The 23,533-nt window shown below is 41.4% G+C and overlaps 1 protein-coding gene across 4 annotated transcripts in view; it reads left to right on the top strand.

The window, feature by feature from the left end:
* Positions 1 to 23,533, top strand: part of LOC122535741 — a 73,680-nt gene that overhangs the window by 47,266 nt on the left and 2,881 nt on the right. For 2 of the 4 annotated variants that reach the window (XM_043667523.1, XM_043667524.1), the window contains exons 3-10: positions 1,667 to 1,923; positions 3,233 to 3,625; positions 4,497 to 4,753; positions 5,347 to 5,458; positions 14,868 to 15,022; positions 15,257 to 15,307; positions 16,358 to 16,629; positions 18,929 to 19,078. In XM_043667523.1, coding sequence (XP_043523458.1) covers positions 1,667 to 1,923; positions 3,233 to 3,625; positions 4,497 to 4,753; positions 5,347 to 5,458; positions 14,868 to 15,022; positions 15,257 to 15,307; positions 16,358 to 16,629; positions 18,929 to 19,078 — 1,647 coding nt within the window. The remainder of the gene's footprint in view (positions 1 to 1,666; positions 1,924 to 3,232; positions 3,626 to 4,496; positions 4,754 to 5,346; positions 5,459 to 14,867; positions 15,023 to 15,256; positions 15,308 to 16,357; positions 16,630 to 18,928; positions 19,079 to 23,533) is intronic. The other 2 variants (XM_043667525.1, XM_043667526.1) reach the window with 2 other exon arrangements.

The raw sequence follows: 23,533 nt of genomic DNA, 5'->3' as shown, positions 1-23,533 counted from the left end.
CCCGTATTAAATTCGAGATTACGTAAATTAAATGGTTCAAAATCATCCAATTTTACTGTATAAAATCGTTTACTAGCAGACTGAAATCCTAGAAATTACTCTTTCACTATTGTTCACCTAGCCTCAACGATGAGTTCCTCACCTTAATCTGAAATTTCCCAAATTTGGCATCCCATTTTTAACTCGTCCTCTTATATTAATGTCAAACATTTTGGAAATCACGTGGAATTAGTATTCGTGTCATGGTCACACCAAATCCACCTATACTACCCTGTTGACAAATTGCTATAGCCATCATCCAATCTGCCAAAGTCTACCAGTTTCGTTTACTGAGACTAATACTCTCAGTATTGCTAACCCTAAACCTTAAAATCACCGAGAAACGTTAGGCTCGAACTTAATATGCTCCCATAGATACCGTGGATCCAGATAAATCTGCTGACGAGCCTGAAAATTCATTACACTCCACTCGTGGTCCCCGAAACTCGCGTGGCCCATTAGATTAATTGACGCTTAGTGCCATTATAGGCGATAGTGTCCCGGCTGATAGATCTCGTTAATTTTTAACGAAGCAGCCTCGCATTAACGAACGACCAACACGCTGACCGTGTTATCGTTATAATTAACGAACCGATCGATTTATTCCCTGGACCCCACTGATTGTTCTCCGGCCTGCTATTTTCGAACGAGTCTCCTTCACAGATAGAGCAAGATCGTGTTAATTACAATTCGAGGAAGAACTCGTTGAGGTGACTCGTCTCGTGATCCGCCGAATTTGGCCACGGGCAATTTTTCGCGCGATCTGTCATTAAAAACAAGGCTTCAAATTCAGCTCGCTCACTGACTACGTGATCAAATAGCAGAACACGTTGCGCGCGAAACGTAGACCTCTGTGATTTTAAAAGACTCGACAAACTGTTTTTGTCTGAAAGCAATTCGCCCAAATAGCTTCACTCGGCTGTGTTTTTGGCGCACAATGCGTCCCTCCCCACTCTGATGCCGTAGCGCAGTTCACTCACGGCTGGTAATTGTTTATTGATACAAGAGTGGGCCGGGTTCGAAATATTTGAAGAGAACTCGACGACTCGTGTTTGTACCCTGTGTATCATCAACGGTGGCCGATATGTGTGTCTGACATTACGCACCCTCTTGTCTGTCTTTGACGCTTTTAAACGGCCGCCATTCAACGGCCATGGCCTCGACAGATCCGTCGAAACGTTCTAAACAACGGCCCCGTTTAATTAATCGAGTCGGTAGCTTGCAGGTAATTGAAACGTCGCTTGACGAAATAAACTTGTCCGTCGAAGGCTCGGCAGCGCTATTGATCGACTTGCCGTTGACTCTTTTCCCTCTCTTCTTCTTTGTCTGTGTTTTAAATAAATAAACTTTTTTTTCTTATTAACAAGGCTCGTATCGTTGATGATCAAAATTGGAACCTTAAGAACACTAATTGTGAGAATTCAACAAATTATCAGAAACTGGTCCAAACGAAGATTTCTCAGCTAAATCACGTGGCATTGATATTCACACCAAATCAATCCATGACGAATTTCTGTAACCACTTAATATGTCACCTCCACTCTATCAAATTCACCAATTTCGTTCGCTGGAAAAGAATTGTTCGATGCTTGAATTGACCACGTTCGTGATCGTTTCTGTTCGACAGTGTCAGAGTTCGCTCAGGAGCTGGGCGCGGCGATGGAGAGCCACTCCGTCAACGTACGACGGCTGGTCGACGAATTTCGCAGCCGATCCGGGGACACCAGAGTCGATTCCGGCGGGATGCGTCGGGTTTGGGAAAGTTTGCTGCGTCAGGTGCAGTCGGACGCGGAGGCCCACTTAGATCTGGCCGCGGTTCTTCAGCAGCAGCTGTCCAGACCCACCTTGGAGGCCAGCTTCCATCGGAAACTCCAGTCGAGAAAGGTGATTCGTCGCCCCCTGAAAATCGTCGAAGTCTCCAAAACGTTTGTCCAAACCCACGAGAAGTCTCTCTGACTTCCGTGTGCAAAAACATCGTGGATTTGAAAAGAGACATTGTTAGACACGCAGTCTAAATATAAGACAAGACAGTTGAGCGTGTCTTTGACATGGTTTCGAATGTTCCGAGTTTTCTAAACGATGAAATTGCACGTGGGTGAGCTGTTTTATCCCTTTGAAGTTGTGCCTCGAGTTCGATGAGATTTTTGTTGGGCAGTCAGAGGATTTTCTTTGAAGGCCGATAAATATTTCTAATGGAACTCTCTTTGGGGCGCGTTTTCCTTGTACTTTCGTGGCGGATCTCGGTGGTTTTGAAAATTGATCCGATGTTCAAATTCGGACCAGGCATTCCGCGGCAATGGAACGAAACTCGGAACTGACAGAGAGGCAATCTGGATTTAATTTAAACCCGATTGAATGGCACATTCTCTGTCTAACAAGCGAGTCTAACAAGTAAGATTTGATTCTGGCCGAAGTGGAGTCTAAATACAAATCCGCGAGCTGACCCAAATTTTCCTCGGAGCTGACACAATCTAAATCTGATGCAAGTCTGATCGTTCCTCCACCACCGAGATCAAAGCAGATTTTTCAAATTTCAAATCGAAAGCAACCGTTGAGAAAGAAGAGGCTCAAGTTTTCCCAGTCGTTTGCCACTCGAGATCAGAGCCACCTCAATTTTCGAAAACTATGATTCAAAACCAACAATCACCCTTGTAATTTCAAGGCTCGCAGTTATATAAAGAAACAAAATTTTAAATTTTAAAAGAATTCTAACAAACCTTTTGCACTCCAACTTTTTCTCAAATACTCTTGCAAACACTTCGATATTTTTCGGCTTCTTATGCGTATCTGGTAAATTATTTATTTGAAAGCAAAAGTTATAAGTAAGAGAGTCATGAACAGTTTTATTCGAAATTCGAATTATTGTTTATTATAACAACGACGTTAGAAAATTTAAACCGTTCAGAAATTAGTTGTTGAACAGACAATTATCACTACGTATAGTATGGGCCAAAAATCATGTTTGAACTTGAATTTAATTTAAAATTAGTTTTCTTCTTATATTTTGATGTCTTATTTAAAAAAAAAAAAAGAAAAAAAATTTTTGGCCCACCCTCGCTATCACTAAATTCAAGTCTTCACTATCATTGATGTCCCAAAACAATCATTGTCCAAATTATTTTTACATTGATCAGAAATAAATTCATCATCGCTAAAAAGAAAAAAAAAAAAAAAAAAATACAACACATTCCAGGTGTTCACGCATCGCGAGGCCTACGAACAGGTGGTGACAAAGACCGAGGAGAAGCTGCAGCGTGCTCGCGCCGATTACAAGCGCGCGTACGCCGCGCTGTTGACGACAGATGGCGGGAGCGAGCAGGAGCTGAAGCGCGCCTATTTCGAGGCGCACAACGCGTACATACTTCAATTGAGAGCGACGAATGCCATCACGGAACGGTACCAGTCGCAGTGCCTGCCCGGCCTGCTCGGCGAAATCGCGGAAGTGTACGAGGAGCTATGCGGATTGGCTTGCAAGTGCGTGGCTGGGATATCGGAGGCGGCCGCGGAGAGGGCGGGCGAACAGGCGAAGCGTTATCAGGCGGTGGCGAAGGAGGCTCAAGTGATAGCTCCGCTGAACGACTTGCAAGTACGTCGAAATGCCAGAGAGACACCTTCCCATCTCCCCTCTTTCAATTATGTATCCCTTTATCTCTCGTTTTGCTTGCGAGCCTCGAGTGAAACTAGCGTCTGTGCACCGTGAGCGACGGATAAGAGATAGGGAGTAATCCTATCAGTCGAATTAGGACTGTGACGAGAGCTATACCCGGTTTTCGGGGCGTGAAGCTGTTTCTGAGATTCCTGTACACTCGGTTCCGGATTCGCGGGTTGTTAGCCTGAAACGATTGCCCACTTGCGGGAGCATTGTTTCTGGCGTTGCTATTCAGGGGTGGGAGTAACTGCGAGGGGAGGTGGACTTGTTTGAAAGATCTTATTTTTTTAGAGAGCGTGGATCGTTACTCTGTATTTGATAAATTATTTATGAAGCAACGGGGCGATAGAAATTCATTGTCGTGATTTTCAGTTGACGTGTTTTGATAGGAAAGATTCAAGAAGATGCAGAATGAAGGGGAAAAAAATATGAAAAATGAATCCATTGACGATAAAACTATCGACGATTAAAGCATAAAATTTCCATCAGAGGCATCGAAGATAAAAAAAATAGAGAAGCCTTATAATACAATGGAGTGTATGTGTATATTTTATGAAAAATTATTTACTCTAAAAATACACTGTTTCCACGTTCATAAAAAAATTATAAATTGGTCATTTTTGATCACTTTGGTAGTTCTGGTTAAACTCTAGTTCTAGGTTCATTTTGATAGTTAAAAATGGAACTTCTGAGCTGTACTACAGAAACAGAGGGAAGATTTAACGACCGGCTTATTATAAATGTAGCATCGAACGTCGATAAAGTTATTACTCCACCGACACTAAAGCGAGAATGTTGTTTTTTTCAGATTTTGGCGCGGAGCCTGTCGGCCACCGCGACCCCCTCGAAGAAGCCAGCCAGACGGCTGTTCGTGGCGCCAGGTCCCCCGGAGCAAATTCCCATGGAAAGAATTAGCCAAATACCGTCCTTGAGGGACGAAATAGTCCCGACAGGGACCAGTACTCTACCCCTGATGGAAGATTTACGACGAGAGCAGGATAGCCTGGCTCAAGAGATCACGCGGCTCCAGGACGCCTTGGACACGTTGATCCGCATGCAACGAAAGTGCGTTATACCCCGTCTCGACCCGAGTGAAATATTTACGAGTTAATAGAGCATTCTGCGTTCGTTCGCAGAACCCGGTGACCCGAACAGATATTAGATTTTCAATGAATTATAAGGGGGAGGGACGGAACGTGGGTAGCCCAATTTTGGGGTATCGGATGTCAAACGGAAATGCGTCAATCTTTCGACCCCAAGCAGGGAATTCAGTAGACCTTTCTGGAGTCCCGTCAACCTGGTGACACGAATTGATATATTCAGAACCTGTTAGGTTCTTCCAAGGACCCTTCGTTTAGAATTTGGTGAAAGTAATTGCGCCGGTGTTGGCTCCGCGGACCCAGGTCCGATCGGTAACCGAAAGAAACATGGGAGAAACGATTAACGCCGGGCAAAAGAATTCGCTCTCTAATTACCCCTTGTCCCGCTTTTCGCTGACTTTTTGGTTCAATTTATCGAAGGTAAACAACGTTATAAAGGGCCACAGGGTTCTCAAGAGCTGTCGCCGGTATTTTCTAGCTGCAGACACTCGACACGCTCGCGAGGTTTAATCCACGAAGCACGAGTCGTTAAACGATCTATCCCTTCTTTGATTCCAGAAGCGCAGAGAGCAACCTTTACACGAAAGTGGCCGAGCTGCAGGAGGATATATCGATGAAGCGTTTCGAGCTCGGCGAGGCGCAACTGTACCTCGCAGCTGTGCAAGCACAGGTACTTCGATTGATATTGTTCATTCGCAAACGATGTCCGACAGTTCTGTTTGGAGTTGGGAGTTTCAACGAAGTGATTCACTCACTTGGAGTAAACGCCTTCGAGGGGAAGTTTAATTAATTCCAGAGCGTGAAAGGCATCGCCCGTTAAAAAATATGTAATATCTTTCGTCGACGAGTGAAGTAACGTTAAGTATCTTGAAACTTGTGAAACTTGGCTTCACCCGTTTCGAAGAACCTCAGTCCACACTTTTCTCACTTTCGTGATTTCAACTTTTCCCAGTAACTTCTTTTCCCACCTTTTTCTCGTTTCTTTCTTTCTTTTTCTTTTACACGCCTTTTAAATGAACTTTCGCAGAAATCGATAGCAAAGGGAACGGGGAGAGTTATTAACCGATTACCGGGGAGTTCGATCGCAAATTGGTGTCCTGTCAATGCTACTAACGTAATATCTCTGAAGAAGGAAACCGTATCGGAAGTTTTGCGCGCTCGAGTTTTGAAAACTTGTTACTTCCACCGGCGGATCTCGGGGTCGTTAGTTTTTTTTCATTCACGACGGAGAAGTTTCTGACTTTCTGATACCAGAGAGAAAACCAGCCTCGCGTGTGTACGCGTACGAGAAATCGTTTGACGATCGCAAAATTGGATTTGCGACGGATCCCCGAGGGAAGATGTATCTCGCGGAGGAGAAAAATTACAGATTTCGCACCGCTGTTCTCTTGAACAGCACCGATGTGCTGTTTCTTTGTTCTCGTTCCCATTCAAACTCTAGCACTCGTGTCTGTGGTTATACACCTTATAATACTAGCGTAGGAAATTTTCCAGGGTAACTAAATTACGTAATTGAACGAGCATCTTGCAAGAAAATTCTCCGTCAAACATTGTGTCTATAAATCATCTGAGAAACCACGCTAACAATACTACACGTGAACCTAAATATTTCTCACCAAGAGTGCAAGTATCGAGAAAATTCTCTGTCAAACTTCATCAAACATTGTGTCTATAAATCATCTGAGAAGCCACGCTAACAGTAGTACACGTGAACCTAAATATTTCTCACCAAGAGTGCAAGTATCGAGAAAATTCTCTGTCAAACTTCATCAAACATTGTGTCTATAAATCATCTGAGAAGCCACGCTAACAGTAGTACACGTGAACCTAAATATTTCTCACCAAGAGTGCAAGTATCGAGAAAATTCTCTGTCAAACTTCATCAAACATTGTGTCTATAAATCATCTGAGAAGTCACAGCTCTGCTAGGAAAATCAAATGCCAAGGGTCTTGTGCATCAAGCAGCTCGAGTATCTAGAAAATTCTTCGAGTGATCGGGAGAAGAATACTCGACGAGAATCATCTGGCGTGAATTTGAAACAGCAAGCAATTTGTCATCATCGGCCAGAAAAGAAGCCGGTCAGCTGAAAGCATTATCCTCATCAGCAGTCCAACCACCTAATCAGCGCCAGTCGAGTGGACGGGAGCGACAAAGGGGGAAAGGAATCCGTGACACTTTAGTATCGGGGCTCAGACACAGAGGCCCAATCGAAGAAGTCTTGCCGCGACAAAGGAACGTGTCGATCTCGTCCACGCGGAAAAGAACTCGGGTTCACCGCGGTGCTGCATTCGTGGCTCTCTCTCTCGAAAGAGAGTCGAGTGGCCGAGCCGATTAAAATTAGCACGAGCCTCCCCATTGTTCCCTTCCACCTCGAATAGGTACAATGCACCTTGCCTTCGTTCACCTGCATGTGATGCTGATGCTCGGCAGTTTCGTGCCTCCTCTCGTGCGGTGTACGCTCGTGCCAGTCCGTCTGCCGCTAATAAGACGTCATATTGGAAACTGATAACCGATCCCTCGACGTGAGTAAAGTAGGATGGAAGAGTAAAAGAGGTCCTTCTTTTTTTCGAAATTTAGTGCATGCTCGTCAGAGAACTTTGGAGGAACAGTCCTTGGTATCGATAGAATTTCGAGAATTCTAAAATGGACAGAGTTACGAATTAGAAATGATATCTTGTCAGATTTGAAATAAAATTCGATTCCAAGTGAGAGCACGGCGACAATAAAGTTACAAAAGAGGCTGGAGGGAAATTTAAAAAATGGCCCGAAGCCAGAAAGTGCGAAAAGCGCAATGTTCTTCAAAAGCAGAGACAGGGAGACACGCGAGACAGATTTTTCAAGCCCGAGCTTTTCTCCGAGCCACTCGTTTCCCTGGGAAAAAAGGGGAGGATGATTTAAGTGGGGGTAGGAGACGAAAGATCGTGAAACGAGTCTGCGAGTCAAGAAGACGTGAATCCGCGATCCTCTTTCCTCGTCGCGAAAATAACTCGAACGTGAAGAATGTTGGTACGTGGTACGTGGTTCGAGAAACGTTCACTTTGGCGAACCGGAATACTTCAGCCTATCTATCGATGCTTGGATTCTCCGTAGAATCGTGACCGAAGCTTTCTCGAATATTTTTGTGAAAAATGATGTTGAAAGAATGGCAAGTGACGCAGTATTCTTTTTGATAAGTTTCGTTTAACAAATAGCAATACGGGCGTAAGCTTTAAATTAGTGCAGTAAAGACATAATCCAGAGGCTAATCCCAAGTCAGAATTATCCTAGATTTGTCGTGACAAATGAAGATTCCACTAAAATTCCGAATCGCATTTAGCGTAATCTACAGGATCTACCCTAACCCAACTTTAGACCAAACTAAATACCTCTGTTAAACTTGAAACTCATCGAATTTGCGATGTAACCTCTGCAAATTGGTCAGTGCACATTGTTGCGTTGCATGTCAGAGAGAATAGTGGATTTTCCACATTTTTACTAGTAATTTATACTAGTATTTCTATTACTGGTAATTGATTGATACTAGTATTACCATTACTAGCTACTAATTTATACTAGTATTGCTCTTACTAGCAATTAATTGATATTAGTATTACTACCACTAGTAATTAATTAATACTAGTATTACTATCACTAGTAATTAATTAGTAATTATAATTTCTACATTTTCTACATTTCTCCACGTGGTGTGACTTTGTAAATATTCTCTTCTTTCCAGTCGAAAATTAGCTAAACTCCTCAAGCGTGCTCGATAGATTTTCAAGCTCGATCTTCTCCAAAAAGCAAGCCTAAAATAAGAAAAATATTCTTCCTTATTTTTGACGTATTTTTTCATAGATAGAATCACCCAAACACCCTGTACATTTATTTTAACTCCTATATTTCTGCCAGTGTGGATAGGACAATGACAATATGGGTGACGAATAAAAGTCACAAAGCTAGATTTACGAGTCGAAAGATAAAAGAAAGGAAAAGAGGGGGAGAAATTTGTTCTGTACCTTCTTCTTAAGCCGCGAGCGAGAGGCAGGTACGTGAAGCGTGCACGTATCCCCACATTCGATAATATTGATTTACGTACAACTTTGAAACACGTACACTTTTCGCCGAACGCGTCGCCCTTTAGGAAGAGATTGGCCTGATTCGAGCGTTCCACTTGGGCATCCGTGAAATTCCTGAATACGACGCGTCCTGATCCTTCAATTGGCACGCCAAGGATGACTGAATGCCTAAGTGCTGAGGCTGATCCGGGCCTCCATTCTCTCCTGAAATAGACGTTGCCTGTCTCTCTGTGACGTTGCCAACTTTTTTCTTACCACAATGAACATTCAGGCATTTAGGTGAATCGGTGCAACTGACTCGTAGATAGTATCTATAGTACAGATAATTGACAATAATAAATACTGGTGTAACTATAAATTAGCTAGTATTACAAATTAACGAGTAATTGTACAAATATTATAAATTGATTGCTGTGGCAGTACTATAAATTAATTACTAAATACATTCGTTGAACTTGCAATTCAACCTCTACAAATTGATCAATTTACGTTGTCATCTTGCATGTCAGAGCGAACAATGAATTTTCTACATTTTTACTAGTAATTTCTACTAGTATTACTGTTGCTAGTAATTAACTGATACTAGTATTACTATTACTAGCAATTAATTTATACTAGCATCGCTGTTACTAGTATTACAGTTACTTGTAATTAATTTACACCAGTGCTATAAATTAATTAGTAATTATAAATCTTTTTGCCGACGATTTTATCTCCGTTGCGAATCTGCTGAGCTTCGGCACAGAGTACCGATTAATTACACGAGCACAGTGGCTGGTAAATGTCTTCGATAATAGTGAAACGGTAAAATGATCCTCCGTGGATCCAGAGAATTGGGCACGTAGTCAGGGAGATTGGAGATTGAGGGAAGGTCGTTTAACCGACCAGGGGCGCTTTCACCAGCGGGGGATCGATATCGTGGCCAAGTCCTACTGAAATTTTCAACAAGACACGTTCTAATGGACCTGTCAGTAGCCACCAGATACCAGTGTCTATGGAACAGGCCAGATATCGATAATTGCTTGCCCCGATCCCTGCTGGCAATTTTCTTTGCATTAGGTCTCTCCGTTAACCTCAATCACTCTCGAGCGAAGACGATGAAGAAAGATCGTTTCTCTGTCGTTCGTCGGAGATTTAGAGGTCAGTTTAGACAAGATCAAGTGTCCGAACACGTTCCGTGAAACGAAACTGGAGTGATAGTCTTACCGTAAAATTGACAAATACTTTATTTAGTTCTGAATTTCACTCTCTATTCGAAGGAGGGTTTCGCACTGAGCGACACAGCGTGAAATATGGCCGAGTCGAAAATGGCCCTTTAAAATATTCAGAAGCACCTCCGGTCGATGTAAGAGCGGAGTGAAATAGCAAAAGTTGCTCCGGTTCTTTGAAATTGTTCCAACGTGGGTTTCAGTTAAGATATTGATAGGTCTAAAAATAGTCTGAATTGAAAAATGAAGAGGCACGCCAATTAGCAAAATTGTCTCTTTGCAGACTATTCGGTTGTATCGGTTCTTGAAAACTTTCTTTCAGAAACTGTTTCAATCAAAAGTTCAGCCGATAAAGACATCGAAATACGATTCTCTAATTAGCAGGATTATCCCACGTTCGAGGAACTGTTACCTTATCGTGATAATCCAAATTCTAAAAATCGCTCCTCTTCTCAGTAAAGAAGAAATCGAAATAATTAAAAGAGAATCGCGTTGAATCTGTCAATTTTTTAAAACCTCCTCGATTATCGAAACTTTTGTGGAACGTGTAAATATTGTTTCAGTCGAGAGAGCAAAAGACGTGTCGACGAGAAGACGAAAAAGTGGCACTCTAATTAATAGAATCACCTCCCAACCTCCTTCAAACGTTCGAACTTCCTGTTCCAAGACTAATTAAGACTTTCACGGCGACTCGCGAACTTGTTTTTAGAATCCTTAAACAATGTCTTAATCAAGAGTCTAAAATGTTGGGGAAGTTGAAAGTTGAAAGAACGAAGTCCGTTTAACTATCAGAATTTGTCCGAATCTTTTGATAGACTTCTCATAGACCTGATGGATTCCCAATAGATGAAATTTCATTTGGTTGTCAGGAAAAACACTTGTGGTCGACTAGAGTTTCGGACCTTTGCCTAGAAATTAGACGAAAGGAACTATCCTACGAATAAATGAAGGACTATGTGGATAAAATATTTACTTTTTACCTTTTTGTCTAGAAATTAGGGACCAATAGTTTTTTCGAATAAATAAAGGACGGAAATGGAGGATTAAATAAATAAAATAGTTCAAAGACTGATGAGTTCTCGAATAAATAGAAGAACAGTGAGTTAAGAAAGTAAGCAGAATAACTTCTGTAAAGGATGTAAAATGTCAGCAGACAGAACGAGTTTTATCAGAGGATTATTATTACTAATAACTTTAATTAGATTAAGTATATTTCTTATGTTTCAAACAAGTGTACACTCTCACTCAAAAGTCTTGGAACACTTTTATTTTCAATATTCAGTACTTGTCGTGTATTGTCGTGTATCTATATTTTATAGTACAATATATGTTGTTGTATTGTATTTAATACTTGTTGTAAATACAACAATTTATATTGTACATAATCTATTATACATTTATACTACATTCGTCTGGATTATATACAATAAAGTATAGTATTATACTATATAGAGTTCTGTATAGTATAATATAGTACCCTATTAATATGGTACTATGTAAGTATAGTATACAATTTACAGTACTCTATAAATATAGTATACTCTATTCGTATAATACTTTATAGTACTCTATTGCTCTATAAGTATAATACTTTATAGTACTTTATTAGTATGGTACTCTATAAATATAGTATAGAGTACTTTATAAGTGTAGTATACTCTATTAGTATAAAATTGTATAGTACTCTATTATATAGAGTACTGTACTATATTACGTCGTAATATAGTAATTTATATTTCAAATATTGCATTTATCGTACACAATATACAATTTACATTTATCGTATTATTTTTGTTATACAAATACTATAAATACACTTGCCCTGAGATTTTTGTGCTGAGATATCTGTACATTTTGCAATTTCAACAATTTAAACTAGATGCTTGTTGATAACAATAATAATCTGTAATAATCCAATGGAAACTCTGAGATAGGGATGAAACGCGTGCGAAACAAAATAAATCGGATACGCGTAAACACGCATAGCGCGGCGCGACGCGGCACATCGGCCGAATAAATACGGGCGCGCAATCGCGCGACATGCGCCCTGACAACTGGGTCACCCACCGACGGCGGCCGTCTGAAAATCCATTCCTGGCCTCGAGTCCGCTCTCCTAGGTCAGGGTGGCAGGAGGAGCCTGGCTAGTCCTCGCGGAAAATGGGCTGGACAACGCTGCGCACACAAGTCGTTAGTATCGCCGTTTGAAACACACAACACCTGGATTCACACGAGGAAACACACCTTTCCGGCGCTGTCGCTTTTCAACGATTCGCGGATCCAGGTCGCGGGCAACGACGTCGTGTGCGGCCAGGCAGTGATCGAGTCTCGTTTCACACGTAGCGCAGAGTGTGCCTTTTTCGCGCTGGTGGATCCTCGCCGCCCCTCGTTGCTATGCGGCTCCACTGCGGTTATCTCCGGCACTTGCTGCCCCGTAACCACGTCCGTACAACGGTGTATTTAGTGAAACTGTGCCTGAATCTGTGTGTGGAATCCTGTAGGGAGTCGAGTGACGGACGAAGGTCTATGTCGGGAAGCTAGGTCACCTGCTGTCTGGGGGCCAGCTGATGCATGGTGTTTGGACACGTGACGCATGGTGTTTCGAAGCGTCGAGACGCTTCCCCCCGTGGTTAACACGCGTCATATACACGCACTCATACATTCACACAGACACACACGCGTGTGGGAGAAAGCTTTTTCGCCGCACGTGCTCGGAATTGCGTGTGATCGAATGTTTCACGCTGACGGAGAGAGAGAGTGGCTTTCCTTGCTTGGTAGAATGGACTCTTCGCGGGGCACTTTGGGTCGGGGATTCCTAGCAGTTCTTTTCATCGAGTCAGACGCTTTCTGAAGTTGCAATCTTCTATTTCCTCTGCGCCTAAGATTGAGTTTATTTGCTCGAATATCTGTCGGAGTATTTAATAATTATTTGCAAAGTTATTGAACTGTTTCGGTTCTATTTGTCGATCGATACACATATTTAGGATCTAGGCACCTTTTGGATGCCCTTCAAAATTCTACGTTGAGAGAACTCAAGGTTCTCAAAATCGCGTGCTGTTGCCATTGTTTGATCAATAATCGTTTAATTTCAAGCAACGTAACGCTACTTGTAAATAACGTTACGTCACTTCGATCGAACGCACAACACCGCTGACGTAACTTCATCGCGTTCTTATCTTCGTGCAATGTTCCGACGAAACAATTACGAAGGGAAGGAAACATGTCGGGGAGAAAGATTTCTAAAACTTAAAAAAAGAACTTTGTTATTAAGAGAATTCGTATATTTCGAAAATTTCCGTAACTCTCTGTTAGATCTCGAATCGAACAGAAATTAAATAGAATTATCTCTCTTGTCTCTGCTTGCTTGATCGATCGTCTGTTCCGTTTCTGTGAGATGAGCGAGTGATAGGATTGCGAGGTGCAAGATGGTCGATGCTCCTTCGGTGTCTTTATGAATGAAGCCCCAACATCATGCTCGAGCACACGATAGGAATCTCGGTAGCTGGAACACAATCGATGCTCGTCCTAATTTTAATCGTTCGACAAATTCGTCGCCTCGATTCAATTAGCGGATTCGTTCGATGAAATTAAACCAGCTAACCAGTCGTCGGAGAATAGCTAAAAACGACATTAAACACGCGTTAATTCTCGCTTTCTTAATTTTATTTCGAAATTTCACACATCTTCGAACATCGAGATATTGAAATATTTAAATATTCAATGCACGATGATATTTAATAGAAAAATCGTTTAATTTTAATTAATTAATTAATTTTTTAGTTAACTGTGTATTTCAAAAATTTTGCACATCTTCGAATATTACGTTAATTCTTGCTTTCTTAATTTTGTTTCAAAATTTCACGCATCTTCGAACATCGAGATACTGAAATATTTAAATATTCAATGCGCGATGATATTTAAAAAAAATCGTTTAATTTTAATTAATTAATTAATTTTTTTAGTTAACTCTATAATTTTCGTTAACTGTGTATTTCAAAAATTTTGCACACTTTCGAATACTTTAGGAGATATATAAATGTTTAAATATTCAATACACGATGATATTTATCGGGTCGTGTTTAATTGAAATTGTTCGATGAAACGAAAGAGAACGAATGGAGAAATAATACACATATATTGGTAAACCGGGTGTTACCTGATCAGGCCATCAGGTGTTCCTAATAGAATCCAATTAATGGCGGACCGAGCCGCCGCATTAAAACCGTTCTGGCTTCCTACTTCGTCGGATATCTATTTACCGGACGGTCGTGCACGAGTTGCTTGACGGCTCGTGAAAAAACTCGACTATCCTCGTTGCGATTACGCTGTCACGCCGTTTGGAGACAGAGAAGTTTTCTGAAAAGTTTTCCAATATCCGGCGTCCGAGCCCGACGCCGCGGTGACGAGCCCCTATCCGGTTCCGTTTACATTTTCCATTATTATAACAGCCTTGGGACGAAGAAACGAATTGGAAAAAGGCAGCCCGATCGAACGGGGACTCGATTCTTTATTGATAAATTTGTCTCGTTATATTTCTGCGAGATCGCATCGAACTGCAGAAATTCAGGGAATCGAATTTTAATGGAAGAAGAACAAAGGCGAAAAGTGATCAGTTATTTAAAATCTTCGATCTTCTTCCTCCGTTGTTGCAAATTTTCCCAAAGCAAATCCAACAATCACTTGGTTTCTCATAGTGATGGTCGTTTTTAGTTTTGAAAAAATTTCCCAGCGCTAGGAGAGGACTGAATGCTATTTAAAAGTTTCTCTCATTTGACGGAGTCCAGATGTTACAGGTGACGTTTCGCTTGGGTTTTCAGAAGGAGCTGTTCGGGGCGGGAGAGACCGGCCAACCGGATGGGGTGAGCAGCCGGAAGATGTCGAATGGCTCGACCGGAAGTACCAAGCACAAATGGCTGAAAGCGTTCAAGAGCCTGAAGACCAGCTCGCCGACGACTCCGCCATCAACCGACAAGTCAGTAGACATTTCGATGAGAATGAACTTTCGACTGAATGAGGAATGGACTCGTATCTATCTCTCCCTCTTTCGTTTCACTTTTGTTTTCTACTATTCTCATGGATTTTTTCTTTCCTTTCTCTCTTTTCTTTTTTAGATAAGCTGTTTTGTTGTAGAGTTTTGTTAACAGAAATGGTTGCGTTTGAATAACCGGTATTGTTGTGTTTTGTTGTCAATGCTTCACTAACGCAGAGGGAAACAGGCCATGTACCATGCCGTTTCTACAGTCGTCGCCATGTCTAGGTGAGTAGCCTACCACGCCCGAATGTTCGGTTAATATCTAATATCGCGATTGGATAAAATTTATAAGCAAAGTTTGGAGAAACTATCTCAAATAGTGGGGAATGGTAAATTCGCCAGTTCCTAGGAACAGGTGTAGCAAACGGATCTGGAAATCTTGTTTCGCGGAAGTAGCCTAATTCCCATGAACAGAGACCATCTGTCCTGTGGTATATACATAACGCTGATGCATTAAATCGTAATTTCTTGGAACAACTCTGTTAGTGGATTCCGAGGAAATCCCGTTTTCTACGATTATTGTAATCCTCGAGAAACTAACTGTAACAAGAACATCATTAACCTACCATTTACATAGGTACCTATAGTTTTCAAAAATAAATACAAATAAATGATGAAAGTTAATAGTATATTCCAAGAATATGCTATTTAATGGTCAAAATCTAACTAGTCTTAACTACTTGCGTCAAATTTCAAAGTGTTCTTACCAGTCATCACATTGTGATCAGTATTCTAATCTAATTTTATACTAGACTAGTATGACTATTGCTCTAGTATTCTGTACTAGAGTAGTATTTTATACTAGACTAGTATGACTATGGTTCTATAGTAGACTAATAGACTAGTATGACTATGGTTCTATAGTAGACTAATAGGTTCTATACTAGACTAATACGACTATAGTTCTATACTAGACTAATGTGACCATAGCTGTATTACTTTAGTACTCTATACTAGAGTAGTATGACTATAGTTCTGTACTAGACTAATATAACCATAGTTATTATTACTTTAGTATTCTACACTAGATTAGAAGGAGTATAATTCTACACTAGACTAATATGAATATTGTTATGTTACTCTAGTATTCTATACTAGACTAGTATGACTATACTAGATTAGTATTCTATACTAGATTAGTATAACTATACTAGTATTCTATACTAAATTAGTATGACTATACTAGTATTCTATACTAGACTAATATGATTATAGTATTATGATTATATTATTCTACACAGAGGAAAAAGCTCAAAGCTCTATCGTTTCTCGCAGAAAAAGCTTGGAATCCGAGGGAGGCCACTCTTGGCGCGAGTACACCTACCGGAAGATCACTCCGTGCGATGCGTGCGGCCAGGTGCTGCGCGGCCACAGTCGGCAGGGTGTCAGGTGTCGCGGGTGCAAAGCGAACGCCCACACCGATTGCATCAATTTGGTGCAGCCTGCCATGTGCCCGAGCCTGGCGCCTAAAAAGAGCGGCGGGATCCCCCTTCTTCGTCGACAAAAGACTCAGACACAAGTGGACGATACCGCAGCCGCGGAATACAGTAAGTACTCGCCAGTTAGGGACTGTGACTGTGTCGAAAGTTGATTTTTTTCTCTTTAATTTCCTTTCTCTCTCTCTCTCTCTCTCTCTCTCTCTCTCTCTCTCTCTTTCTCTATCTATCTTTCTATCTACCTATCTATCTCTCTTTCTCTCTCGTTGTCGAGGACGATCGATCCTCTAAGAAATGGGACTGATCTACGCTGCGTGAGTCGAACGTCTTGGTGGTACCAAGATCGGTTCATCATTTTCACGATGGAAATCCGCGACGTGGTCGTCCGAAAGACTCGGGGATTAGGGGGTTGATCCGGGATTGAGGCAAGCCGGGTGGAAACAGATCGCGTGAAATTGACGAATAATCGTTACACTGAAATTTAAGCCTGATGGCCTGAAATCTAATTCTGGATCAATTTTCGGTTCCGCGGTTCAGCTGTCGCCGGCTACCCTGAAGTCTACCCCGTTAATGAATTACCCTCGAACCGTAAAAATGAACTAGTCGTACGGATCGGAGAAGTCCTTTTGAACGTTCAGTTTCATTGTACAAGAGTATCGATCGGTCTGCAAGTTGAAACTCTAAAAAATGGAAGAAAAATATGTGTACCGAAGCGATGGAAGAATCGAACTTTTGCACGAAGCTCTCTTCCTCATCTTTTCACCTCGATCAACTTCCCAGATCACGATTCATCGATATACAAGGCACATAGAAAGGGTCAGAGATCATGGTGTGCATCACTGTCCATCGCTGTTAACCAATTAATCGGATCATTCACCTTTCGGCCTCCTTTCCCTCCCTTCCACCCCCTGACCGCGAAATATGAAAAAAAGAACTCTTTCTCTATGGTGTATCTCGGTGTTTTGTGTGGCCAGGTGTCGTGGCTGTCCTCGTTTAGAGTCACTGAAGCTAAAAAAAGGAAAGCCGATCGCTCGGAGGCTTCTTAGAGATTGAACTCACTGGGTCGATAAATTCGCAGCCACCGAAACGGGATTGCTTTCAGGTTTACAAACTTGAAGAAATAGAGCGAGCGTCTAAGCGTTTCCGGGTGATCTCGCGTGAGTTTTTTGAAATAATGTTTCCCTTCGGGTCAAAAGCTTCTTCTTTTCCAACGCCTCGATGACCAACGAGACTACTAGCGCCACGCGAGTGCTAACTACTAACGCTAACATTATGCGTATTTATTTTCTAGTGTTCCGAGAAATTTCAAAGATTTTCCAAATTCTTCGAAAACTCTACTTTCTCTATGTGAAAATTAGAACGACAATTAGCCGCGTGAGAAACGATGTTTTTTCTTCGGGTCAAAAATTTCTTTTCCGAGGCCGCGATGACCAACGAGACTACTAGCGCCACGCGAGTGCTAACTACTAACGTTAACACTACGCGTATTCTTTTTTTTTAGCTTTTTTTTGGCGAATGCTCAGAAATTTCAAAGATTTTCCTTGATGTGGAAATTAGAATGACAGTTAACCTCTGTTTAGTCGCTTGGGAGTTGCCGGGAATTATTGGTGTAATTTCCTGTTGAACAGTTTGTTACGCGCTCTCGATTCTTTTAACCTGATTCACTCGAACTGACACCACTGTCAGCCCATCCTCCGAACGATCGACGCCAATTTCGTCATTCGCTCCAGCGATGTTGCAAATTGACGTTGAATAATTTCAACGCGAAACGCGGTACCGATCCGCGGCGGATTATTGGCTCTCTCTTAAATTTCGAAATTTCCCTTGCACAAAGAGTAAAAGTTCGAAGCCAATTTCACATTCGTGAAATAAAAATCACAATTGCAAATTTAATTTACAAACAGGTTGATAATGGTAGAAAGCAACTCGTCCAAACAAACATGACTCTAGAATCGAAACTTTTGGACGTAGGCATTAATATGTCTCGTAAGAGATCCAAGTCTTGCTGAGAATGCTCAGTGACTCTGAACAATTGACACAAACGTGCCGTCAGTGTATACAATAATGAAGTTCGACTCTTGACGAGAAGCACCTGGTTCCAATGGGCCTCGGGTATCTTTCAAACTCATTCGCTCAAGTATAAGTGTAACCTAATAAATCCCATTGCAACGAACAGATAATTAAAAGTACAACACTGTCGAAACGAGACGGATCGTCATTAGAATCGTAAACGTAGAACTATAGCGAACGTGAAGACACTTGTTGCCCAAAGAGCGGGTTGCTTCGAGTCGAAAAAGAGCGGAGGAAAGGTGTGACAAACGAAAGGAAATGAGATAAAAGCGAGCAGAAAGAAAAGAAAGCACCTCGTGCGATGTCGCTGTTGGTATCTCTGTGTGTCTCGTGTGGGCAGACGTGGACGCCATATACCAGGTGCTGAAGCAGGCAGGCGAGATCCGTGGAAACTCGACAAACTCACCACCTACGCCTCCCACAGCAGATCATCCTCCAGCACCTTCGTCAGCGAGGGCCTCTTCCCACCCTTGTTCCTCGTCCACCTCTGGTAAGACACAGGCACCGTCTCCTCTCTCGACCTTGAAGCAGAGATCTCACCCTCTCTTACTTTTCGAAAGAAATACGCGCCAATTTTTCTATTGCCCCCTCCCCCATCCCCTCTCATCACCTCGTCCCGTTTCTTAGACTCTGCGAGCGAGTGGAGTGCTCTTCACGAGTGCATCCTACCGTGACAAGGGAAATAGCTGACAAATGGCTCGAATTGTCGAAACTGCAATAAATCGTCTATCTCTGAGAGTTGAATTTACGAGCGTGCAAAATGGGGAGGGGGGAGGGGGAGGGTTTGAGTTACGTTTGAAAGTTGAGAGAGACTTCGTCTCAATTTACGGGAACGTTTCGTTAGGTCTGGCTTCGTCCAATTGTCATTTATAGAAAAAAGAGATAGCGTATTAAAAATGGAAAAATATTTAATTTTTGGTGACGCTCTTTCAAAGGAGAAGGATTTCTTTCAAACATTTTTTACTGATTATACCTGTATATACCGAGTATCTCTGGACTTTGTCTCAACATGGGCTCACCCGGTAGAAATACATTGTGTACAAACACTCAGTTGCAATAATTAAGGAATAAGATAATTGTAATATAATGATAAAATATTATTATAATAATTGTGATAAATAATAATTTAGAAATTATTAGATTTTAAACACTCAATATTACAAACATTCAGTTGCAATAATTAGAGAAAGAAATAATATAATTATAATATAATGATATAATTATTATAATAATTATAATAATTAAACAATACTTTAGAAATTATTAGATTGAACAAGATTTTTAAGATCGTTTCAATTCACGTGATACACTCGAACTCCATAAAAATGAAGTATATTCAATTTTTAGCGGTGGAGAATTTCAAGAAGAATTTCTCTCAAATTCTCTTTCCTAGCTATATCTAACGCGAGGGATAGATTTCTAGATTTTGTTTCAAAGTAGATTCACCCGGTAGAAATACATTCTGTACATATACTCAGTTGCAGTAATTAAGAAACGAAGATTCGATTTTAAGACCTGCTGTTCGTTAGCATTACAAATTAAAACGAGAGAGACGGTCGAAGACAAATTTCTCTCGCGTAGCAAAGAATTACTAGAATTCAATCTTCCATTCAGTTCGTTTTACTCGGCAACGGCGGATTCATTTGCAATTCGAGTAAAGGATCAACGACGAGAATATATCAGATGTTTACAACGACAGTTTCACTTTACGTAAAAGCATTGGAATGTGAAAGAAAAGAGGAAGAAAAAAAAAACGAAAGAAAGAGTAGGATGCAACGCTGAAGTGATTCCACGAGCTTCGATAGGTTTCGATGGCCGGGCAATCTCTGCTTCAAGGTGGCACGTAACCCTGTTTCTCTTTCTTTTATACGTTTTGTCAGAGACGGAAGTATATGTACTGTTCTTCAGGGACATGACTCGTAACAGTTTGCCTCTCTTTTCTTTCTCTGTATCTCCCATCTTCTCTCTTTCTCTCTCTCTCTCTCTCTCTCTCTCTCTGTCTTTCTTTCTGCTTTTTCTCCTGCTTCATCTTCATTCTTCCTCTCTATCCGCGCGCCATTTGTACTACTCGGAGAATTCTCCGAGTTTCTTCGCCACTGGACTGCAGATTTTCGTGCATTTGATTTTGTGGAAGATCCGAGTAATGGAAATAAGGCAATAACGCGACTAAACCTAATCTAAATCTAACCTAAAACGTAGCACTTATCTAGACCTAACCTAAATCTAAACCTAACTTAAACCTAACCTAAAACATAACAGTTATCTACACCTAGCCTAAACCTAAACCTAACTTAAACCTAACCTAAAACATAACAGTTATCTACACCTAGCCTAAACCTAAACCTAACTTAAACCTAATCCAAAACATAGCAATTATCTAGACCTAATCTAAACCCAAACCTAACTTAAACCTAACCTGAAACATAGCAATTATCTAGACCTAACCTAAATCTAAACCTAACTTAAACCTAACCCAAAACATAGCAATTATCTAGACCTAACCTAAACCTAAACCTAACTTAAACTTAACTTAAAATTAACCTAAAACATAGCAATTATCGATAATATTTGGCAAATGAAATGAGAATATCAGGCTGTGAACCTGCGTGAAAGTCTGCAGTCCGGTTGTCACATTCCCGGGATCATCGAACGAATTCGATTTTCCCGATCTCGAGAGAGTTTTTCGCCGAGGCAGTTTTGGAAGAACCATCGTTCACGGAGTGAACACTCCACGTTTGACAAAAATCCTCTGCAACTGCTACGAGAAAAAAGAAATTGTTATCGTGAAACATTTATTTTTATTTTATTTTCTTATCGTGCAATGTGTACGTATGATGTGAAGTCCCGTCGATCATCCGGTCTCTTCAAAGAAACATCGTGGAAGGAAGGAGGACGTCGGAATTTGAATTTTTCACCATGAAGCACCGTGTCTCCGGGGATGAAGAGACGACCGCTTTCCCCGCTTTGCACCCCGCTACTTAGAAAAACACAAATCATAAATAACAAAACGATCGCTCCGAGTGAATAACTTAATCCTTAACAACTCGACAAAATTCTCGACAAAATTCCACGGAAAGGAAGTGACTAATATCGATCGACAGACATCCCAAACATTACAGCTTACAATCAGAGAAACAGCAGCTGTGCTTCGCAAATTCGCAAACCGTAACAGCAGAGCGTCGACACGAAAAAGAAAAGAAGACTAACCATGCTCCGTCACCAGAAACTGGAAACCACCAAACCACGTCGACTTCCGAGTAGATGGCCCGGAGGAGACGTGTAGGTGTAACACGCCTAATTAGGAGACAGCCAGCCACTGGGCGAGATTTCATGGAATCGCGCGTACTAACGACTAAAAAAAAAAAAAAGAATCGCCAGCGGAAAGCGAGAGTGTGAATTGAAACGAAGGGCGCTTGCGTGGAGAGAGAGAAAGAGCGGCGGATTCGGGTGAGGAGGCGTGAAACGAAAGCGAATCGTTGCAATTCCATTGACCAGGACGAGGTAGCGGCGGGTCGATGTCGGGCACCAGACCGTTCGGGCAGCCGCTGGTGCTGATGATGGCCCAGGGGACACCGTCCACGTCGTCGCCGAGAGCCACTGAACCTTCCAACCGCTGGTCTCACGGCAGGAAACGATGACCTTTGGAGTTGGCCACGTTGGATCGACTGAAACACCGCTCGCGCTCTGTCGTTCGTGGTTTTCGACCAAGTTCGAGTAGGTTTCAGAGGCGGAGAGACGCTCGCGAGTGCGCGGACGAACGTGGAGTCGGGGGAAAAGTCTGAACTGGTGGAGGTTTTTAGCACACGACCCTCGTTTTTTACGAGCCGCGAAACACCACGGTTAACGTTCCTTGCAAATGTATTTGGAAGTTGCGAAATCGACGAGCAACCCTCGAGTTAAGACACGAGTTCGAGTAGGTTGGTTCGATGTTTCGAAGTTGTACGACGTTGTAGAAGGAGGCGTCTTGGAACCTGTGGAGTTGCTCGTTCTCGCTTTGAGAACGAGAAGAACGAAGATCGATCGACTTCCACGTATATATATATATATATTTTTTTTTTTGTTTTCTTTCTTTCGAATGCGTAGCTTTGTTTTCGCGCACGAATCGAAAAATTCGTCGTCGACGTTGGAATTGCGACAAAGTGAACGTCGACGTTGGGGACAATTCCATCGATCGCGTTTGCGTTTAAATTTTCCTCCTTTTTTTCTTTCTTTCTTTCTTTTCCTCCTCAAATTGCCAACAAGAATATTGGAGAAAAGGTGGAATTGCTCTCGGTTCAGTAGTTTAAGTTCCAACGAATAAATTTTTTTCTTTTTTTTACTTAAATCTCGTAGAAGATCGGAAATATTTGGAATTGCTGAATATTTGGCTATTTCTCTTGTTCTGGAGCCTAGAAAATTTTGATCTTCGCATGGTGTAAATGTGCAAGATGTTCGTTTTTTTTTTTTTTTTTTTTTTTTTCAATTCAGCATGACCAAATTACGACAGGAGCTCTTAGTTCGATGCAAATTATTTGTAGAATTTTTGTCGTTTACGTACAGGTTGTGTCAAAAAAGACCGCGTCGAAAAGGTAAGAATCCACCACAATATTACATCGGAATAATTTCAGATCGCTCGAATAATATACTACAGTCTCAAGTAGCCTAGTTTCTCTTGAAGATCAAAATTCACGACATTCATTAACACGATTATCGAATCTGGGAGTGTTTCAGCGAATTACGAAATTCAAAGGCAAAAAAACAAGAAAATGAAAAAACGAAAAAAAAAATATGTAACTTCTCGAACCCGTGTTATTAAACATTGTTTCAAATCTTAATTTCCTGGCTTCCTTCTGTTCAATTATAATTGTCTCCTTCGCGAGAACATCAAAGTACGAAAATGCGAATTTTCAAAACGAGAAAAGAAAAAAAATTGAGGGAAGAACGAAAATGAAGCTGAAGGTGTTTG

The sequence above is a fragment of the Frieseomelitta varia genome, unplaced genomic scaffold, assembly GCF_011392965.1.
Source record: "Frieseomelitta varia isolate USP_RPSP 00005682 unplaced genomic scaffold, Fvar_1.2 scaffold_759, whole genome shotgun sequence".
Classification (NCBI taxonomy): Eukaryota; Metazoa; Arthropoda; class Insecta; order Hymenoptera; family Apidae; genus Frieseomelitta; species Frieseomelitta varia.
Note: the sequence above shows the minus strand (reverse complement) of the source record. Positions and strands in the feature narration are given on the sequence as shown.